Raw genomic sequence first — 7,802 nt, forward strand, 5'->3', positions numbered from 1 at the left:
ATAATAAATGTGTGTATGTGTGTGTGTGTGCGTGTGTATGTGTGTGTGTGGTGTGTGTGTGTGTCTGTGTGTATGTGCAAGTCAAGTTATTTTAATTTTTTAAAATAAAACCGTCTTAAGAAAGTTTTTTCATACAAATCATAAGAATGAAAAAAACACAACATTTTTAACCACAATTTTTTTGTTTCTAATTAATACCATCCATAATTTTCAATAAGCTCTTTAATATTTTCTTAGAGACAGTCAAACAGCAGAAATAATTTTATTCAATTGTTATAAATATAATATTATTTAATCTGAAAACTCATAAGAAAATTACATTTTTGTGGAAAACCGCGTGTAGAAAATGAATTACTCGACAGATCTAGGCACTAAGTACGGGCAAAGTCAACCTAAAATATGAAAATATATACAAGTACATGTTTATCCTTGCATGAAATGAGGCCCGAATAACATCCAAAAAATACAGACTTTTGATGTCTCACTAAACTAAACTAAACTTTTTTGTGAACATATTCGTCTTAAATTTTTTTTATATTTCTCTTTGTTAAATGATTTTAAAACTTACATATATAAAAACTAAAGGTTCTAGAAAACTAACTAGCTTTTTTGTCACACTTTTATGGTACATTGAATTATTTAACCGGTTTTCTAATTTTGTTTCAGTTAGTTTTTCAAATAGTAAACAAAATTCTTTGTAAAGATAATAACCATAAATTACTTTATGATAATGTCGACATCACCGCTTCTCAATTTATGGGTTTTTTTCAAGAAAAGACCGATCGGATCAGACAGACATACTATTAGTATTAATGAAAAACCTACTTTTGACAAATGTAGGCTTACCGAAAATTGTTTTGAAAATTATGTTTGCGCTTTAACTGTCAGAGTGTGTGTTAAGTTGGAAAAAATACAAAATTACAATGTCATCAATAATTAAAAACTTTCTGAAATATTTTTTTCAAAAAATTGTAGAAAAAAAAATTTCCATAGGTTATGTAGTGGCATTATGTCAGTCAAAAACAATTTAAATAACCAACGTGAACTTACATCATTTCAAATATGCAGACACGCTAAGAATATTCAGTTCTCGCTTTAACGTTATAAAAAAAATTATAATGACACAAGAAAACAAGCAAAATTTAACAAAAACAATCGAATTTAGACTCATGTCAATGCAGATAGAAACACTGAAGCGCGGTAAACAATTAAGCACCTCAACTTAACCACAAAAAATATCATAATGACCAATACTGACCAGTAACCAACAGAATGATGGCGAAATGCACGTATGAACAGCCATATAGAAATCAGCTTATTTACACATTCAAATAATCACATAAACACCAAACAAACGAAGAGGCAGACAGACAAACATACAACCAAACAAACAAACGAACGAACATACAAACATGCAAACACCCAATGAAATGAGTAGGTGAGTAGAGAATCTCGCACAAGCGGAGGAGAGGTGATAATGGATGGACAAATGGACAGCCATCGATCACTGAGGCATTGTGTGCTCCCAACAACTTAACAAAGATTTATTCACGTCACTGTAAGATGTCCTACTGGAACTTTAGCCACCGACACAACGTCCAACATTGTAACCACCATCAGCGACATGAATTATATGCGATTAATCACAGTAGCAAACATGAATTGATACAAATCTTCTTACGAAAATGCCTCCAATGGAACAACACAAACTACATCCTCTCTGAGATGCAAGCTTTAGATCATCCGTGCAGGCATAGCAAACGTTTCTCGATATAAATTCGCTTATCTGACCAACGTAGTTTACCAAATGGCGCTAAGTTTCCCTTTTTTCAAGATATGAGAAAAAATTATTTAAAATCCTAATTTTTCCTGCAAGAGAAGCTGCAATTTATTTGAAGCGGGTTATCAGAGATTTAAACTTTGTTAAGTTTTATCTTGAAATAGAGAAAAAAAGCGAAATTTTGTTTACGAGAAGCAGCAGGACCTTTCCAAAAATAATTCCGATCGCGATTGAATACAAATGAGCAAGCTGGTTGCGTCAAGAGAATGTTAATAGTGTTGGCGATGGTAGAATCTTTTTCTCAATCTTCGTTATTTTTCAATCCGGTAACATGCTCGCACTGACGTTCAACATGTACTTGCATGAAATATGCAATTAATCTTGCATTCTATGGGAATTGAAATTTGGAAGATTTTTTCTTGTAAGGGTGGGTTGATTCATTGCCAAGTTAGTTCATTTAAACATTCAGTTTCACACCAACGTTGAAAAAATTTACAGATGAAGTTTAATTTTCTAACAAACTAAAATAAGTGCAAAACTTTACGCGAATAAATTATGTAACTTTTATTGTTAGTTTAGTTAGCATTTCAAAAGAATCAATGTTTTATTTAGTAGAGATCAATGGTGAATCTAACTAAAAACATAATACACAAATTTACTAACAAAATAAATTAAAATTTTTTATTGTTTTGGACATTTTTGAAATGGAAAAATTGAAAATTTTTCTCATGCTTTCCGCATTTTTCATTATTGTTAAAATTGTTTATGATGTAGCTTCTATTGAGTTCGTTTTTTACTGAAGTGACCTTGCGTTTTAATAGATAGAGACTATGTTAATTTTTGACTAACATTTTTTGAAATATTTACGATCTAAAATAACGATTCTGCCAAACATATTTATGACCTTACTTTGGCAAAAAAAATTTCTAAATTTTTATCATTTTATAGCATTTTTATATCATTTCTTCATTTCCATATATCTTTCTGAACCTTTTTGAAATGTTATTAACGTTTTAACTTGTACACGCTACTTATTGCTTCCAACCTTGGAAAGGACCAATTTTTTATAGAAAATTCTCTGGAAATAAAACAGTTTTAAATATAAATTTAAACAGCTTTAAAAATAAATATAAATATTTATTTATTTCAATTTATTTAAAAACTCTATATTTTATTAATTTATTTCAAGTAAGTAATTATTTGATCAGCTAGATAACGCTTCCGTATTAATGTTTGTTCGTTTAAAAAAATATTAAAATTAAATTTTTATTTACATTTTTTGAAGTTTAAATGATTCAAAGAAATTTCTCACATTTCAGAATAAGATAAAACTATATTATAGCCTTTTATTCCACCAACGAACGCACAAAGAAAACAATTTATGATAACACTTCTAACAAAAGGCACATAGCTTATGTGTGTTGACGGCGACAAGATCTTTTTCGATAACAATATCATGGCTTGCAAAATGTCGAGACCACTTGGAGAACTGTTTTATATTTTTTTTCTATTCACTCTATCTATCTATATATATATATATATATATATATATATATATATATATATATATATATATATATTTACTCCATATATATCTTTACATATTTTTTTTTATTTTTGTCTGTTATATTTGTTTATCAATCAGTCTTTCTATTAATTTTGGCTAGCAAGTATAAATATATTGAAATTTCAAATAACATATTATTACCCAAAATTCAACCTATCAAAAAGTGATCGACGGTTGAAAATTATTTCGAATTTAACTGAAAATAAAATCGCAAAAACTAGTCATATACTAAATTTTTTCAAAAAATAGATTAACTGTTTAAAAAACTTCATAAAAAAATATAATATATAATTGCTGTTACAAGAGAATAATTTACAAACAACAAATCACCAGATTTCAACAACAACGACAACAACAACAAAACCAACAAATTTTAACAACAACGACAACAACAACGGAACCAACAACAGTAAACTACAATCAGTAAAACAATGCAACTTATGGCTAAAGATAACGTCCATCAACACAATGAAACCGAAAATCAACCTACGTTGACAACACTGGTTTTTGAGGGTCGACCATTTTCGACAGCCTTGACCCTCAAGTGATACTGTTGTGGGTCCTTCTCGTAGTCCAGGGGTTTCAACAGGTCTACCACTCCTGTTACTTGGTCGATGGCGAATTCATTAGACTGCCCACCTGATTCTGTAGTCAGTTCGTAGGTGATCGGATAGCCTTGGTGGGATATGGCTTTTATCTGAACTATCCTGTGCAGTTTGAAAACATTTGTATTTAGAATTTCCTGTTAAATATTACATAAATGGTAAATATCAAAGACCTGACCAAGAGGGAAAATCTGGGCTAAAGCTCTCCAAAGATAAAGCATTTTCGTTAGATTTAAGGTTAAGCAGCATCATTCAGTCAACAAAATTTTTTGATTTGCTATTTATCGTACATTTTGAAATGCAACTTAGCCAAAAATTAACTTTTTTAACCAAATGACAAAGAAAATAATTAAAAAATCAATCAAAAGTCCGCGTATGCGTGCACGTTAAAAATCATAAGTAGAAATAAACAAATAATGTACTCTTCAACTTTCAGTTGATTTTTTAGTTTTTTATTTCTTCCCTTCTAAAAAAAATTGAAATAAGATGACAAGAAACCAGACAAGCGCCTAATTTCATTTTGCATGAATGAAAAAAGGGTATGCTCTACATCGTTTCTGTTTTAATATATATATAATTTTTTACTATTTTCTTTATACTAGTGAATTCAGTATTTTGGTTTTACATCAGTTAGCTATTAATATATGTTAACACAAAATTATATAATCACTAAATAAATACACGTTGAAAAAACCTATACCACTCCCACCCACACATACACCCACACACACGCACACGCACACACACACACACACACACACACACACACACATGTCTACATTCGCGACATTGTAAACGTCAATGAAAGGATAAATTATTATGAACCCCACTGAAAACAACAACTATAACCGCATTTAATTGTACCGTGTCCTGCAGTTCACAAAAGTACACTGAAAATATTATTTTTTCTTTACAACATTTTACGACGTTTTACATGAAATTTAAAGCTAAAAATTATAAAACAAAATTTTTTACTGGTGCACCCAAATAAAAAATATTTTTGATAGATAAGTATAATTGCACGCGTATACGAAATGTCACGGCAAGTTGAAAAGTACATCGGTTGGAACCTAATTAAAACCACTTTTCAACTTTCATATTGTAGTAAATACTGAAATTTTAGTTACAAACATGAAATTAGGGAAAATGCAATAATTGTATATTTTAAAATTTTAAACAAAAAATTAAAATTTGTGTGTTTAGAGTGGGAAATGATAAATGAAATAATTGTTCATTGTAAAAAAAACCAACTGATGCATTTGCTGGGCAGTTTCAGGAAAACTGGCGACATATTGAGTCTCGTAGAACTGAGGCTCTCTCTCTCCAACTAAAATTTTCAAGGAATGCGTGGCGGACCTTTGCAGGACCGGTGAACTGATATCCATGCAAGAAACTCCGATTTCAAATTCTCTTCCCTGTGGGAAGGAATGGGAGCCTTTCGTTCGGACCATTCCCGTGTCTTTGTCAACGTCGAAACGGTCGGAATCTCCTGTGGGAGTTGGGTTGGGTAATAAAAAAAATTTAAATTTCACTCTGAATAAATATTAAGTTTTACAAATTTTGAGTTTTAATATAAAAATTTAATAAAAATTTTTAATTTCACATAAGAATAAATATTAATACTCATTACACGATGTGTTTTTTGAAAGTAAATGAACACATAAAAAAAATCACAAAATGAATTTGTATCTGTCTGCAAAGTCTATAAAGTCAGAAAATTGTTTACTGTTAGTCAGATTAAACATTAGCAGTGGTTTAACGTTTTCAGAAAAGAAAACATAATTTATTAGGATGGTCTAGAACAAAATATACTAAGTATAATAAATAATTCTACTCTCACGATATTGTAACAACTCTAAAAACATAATCATTTGATGAAGTTTTAACAAATTTTAACTCAATAAGTTTTCCTAGAAATGAATGAGTCCTACAAAATTGGTTATTGAGGATTGGTTGACATAGAGATAGGTTAATGATAACATCTGAGATGTTTTCAAATAAACCACATCTGACAAAACGTCAGCAATGATAAATCTCATGTTAAATGCAGTTGTAAATGGACCATGCCTTCAAACACATCAAGTTATTTATTGTTTCTTCACAAAACTTTTTTTTTTTTTGATGAAGACTATTGTGTGGTTATTATGACACTAAAATTGTAAAATTGTTACTTGTGTAATCAATTTATTCATCTTTTGTATTGCGCCTGAGTTAACTCTTATATATAATTGTTAATTCAAGATATAATCTATTTCAACTCATTAAAAAAAATATTAATGCTGACGAAAAATACCGCACTACTACTACAAAAATCAGGGAAAATGTTTTATCAGAGCACACTGAACCAAAAAATATCACAACCAATAAATAACACGACTCATTAATACATGTCACATCATACAACGTCAAAAAGTGCACTGCGTCAAACAAATATACATACGTGTGTGCGTGTGTGTCTCTGTGTATGTGTTTGCATTTGTGTGTTTGTGTGTGTGTGTGTGTGTGCATGTGCACTAATGAACGCATCAACAAGATAACAACAAAACGTTGAATCAATCAATCGATGAATTAGAAACAAAATTACATTTTATCACTCTCTCTCTCTCTCTCTCTCTCTCTCTCTCTCTCTCTCTCTCTCTCTCTCTCGTTCTCTTTCTAATAAGTTAAATCAATATGCTTTAAGAATTTAAATGAATTAGTTATGTTTTAATGGAGTTTTACTTTTAGCAAATTGATGTCTAAATGTTGTATAATGAATTGAAATAATTGCTAAATGGTTAACATACGCCAACGTTCAGATACAAATGTCAGAAGTTCAATTTCAAATTTTGAAAACCATTCCTAGATTTTTATAAGCCCCATTTGAGTCCGCTGTGAAATAAGTTAACAAGCTTAAACAAGTTTGAGTGCAAAAGTATTCAGAATGATTATATGAATATCTAATTTGTATTCAATTTTGATTTCCAGAAAGGTATGTTAGGTTGCTGTCTAGTATTGTCTAGTAATTGCTAATGTTGCCAAGCATTGTCTAGTTTGTTAACGAGATGTGATGAAAAAAATGTTTGTTTCTTGTTACTAAGACGTTGATAAAAATGCTTGAATCTTATAAAATGATGACAAAAAAACAACTTCAGATCTTATTAATTAATGTATTCTGACTAAAAAAATTGTTGTGAATAATTAACTTAATTAGATTGTTAAGGACTCGTGAGAGTGATTGAGACGAGTATGCACATGTGTTGGCGGAGATGCTGAAACTGCGTCAACAAACTCCACATTCATCAACCTGTCTGATTCATTTCTGATGTCAAACTATATCATTCAGTTATTCATTCAGCTGTCTGTCAGCGTCTGTTTCGTTTTTATCATTTTTTTTTGTTTTTTGCGTTCTTTAGTTCATTTTCCTTATCGCCTGCCAAATCGCGAATTTTTTTTAAATGTAACGAAATGGAAAGCTGAAGATTGCATTTTTATGGCTCAATTTCAATTTTCTTTGAAAAAATTTTTTCGTGTGAATATCAATTATTTTTTTTAATTCAATTTCAAGGTTGATTTTAAGCTAAAAATTTTTTTGAAATTTAAATTAAAATAAGCCAATTAAATATATTTAACTCATTTTAATCATAGTCCAAACAATTTTCACATTTCAAATAAATAACAAAAAAAACTAAAAAATTATATACGCCAAAAAAAACCTGAATCGAGCATATACTGGATCTTGCTGCCCCTATCTTTATCTTCACCGACCAGCTGGTAGACACTCGTCCCTGCTGGAGTGTTCATGTGCACCGTGGTGAGGAATGGTTTGGGAGCGTTCAGGAATTCAGGGAGCTCGTCGTTTACATCGTTC

General features: G+C 30.1%; 1 protein-coding gene across 1 annotated transcript in view; it reads right to left on the reverse strand.

Annotated features, from left to right (window-relative positions):
• Window positions 1–3,173: 3,173 nt before the first annotated feature.
• HELRODRAFT_179301 (hypothetical protein) overlaps window positions 3,174–7,802 on the reverse strand; it is a gene marked incomplete at both ends in the record, with an annotated part of 5,299 nt that continues 670 nt past the window's right edge. The window contains 4 exons of the mRNA XM_009028145.1: window positions 3,174–3,269; window positions 3,838–4,054; window positions 5,204–5,441; window positions 7,648–7,802. The exon at window positions 7,648–7,802 is cut by the window's right edge and continues 31 nt beyond it. Coding sequence (XP_009026393.1) covers window positions 3,174–3,269; window positions 3,838–4,054; window positions 5,204–5,441; window positions 7,648–7,802 — 706 coding nt within the window. The remainder of the gene's footprint in view (window positions 3,270–3,837; window positions 4,055–5,203; window positions 5,442–7,647) is intronic.

The sequence above is a fragment of the Helobdella robusta genome, assembly GCF_000326865.2.
Source record: "Helobdella robusta unplaced genomic scaffold HELROscaffold_53, whole genome shotgun sequence".
Lineage (NCBI taxonomy): Eukaryota > Metazoa > Annelida > Clitellata > Rhynchobdellida > Glossiphoniidae > Helobdella > Helobdella robusta.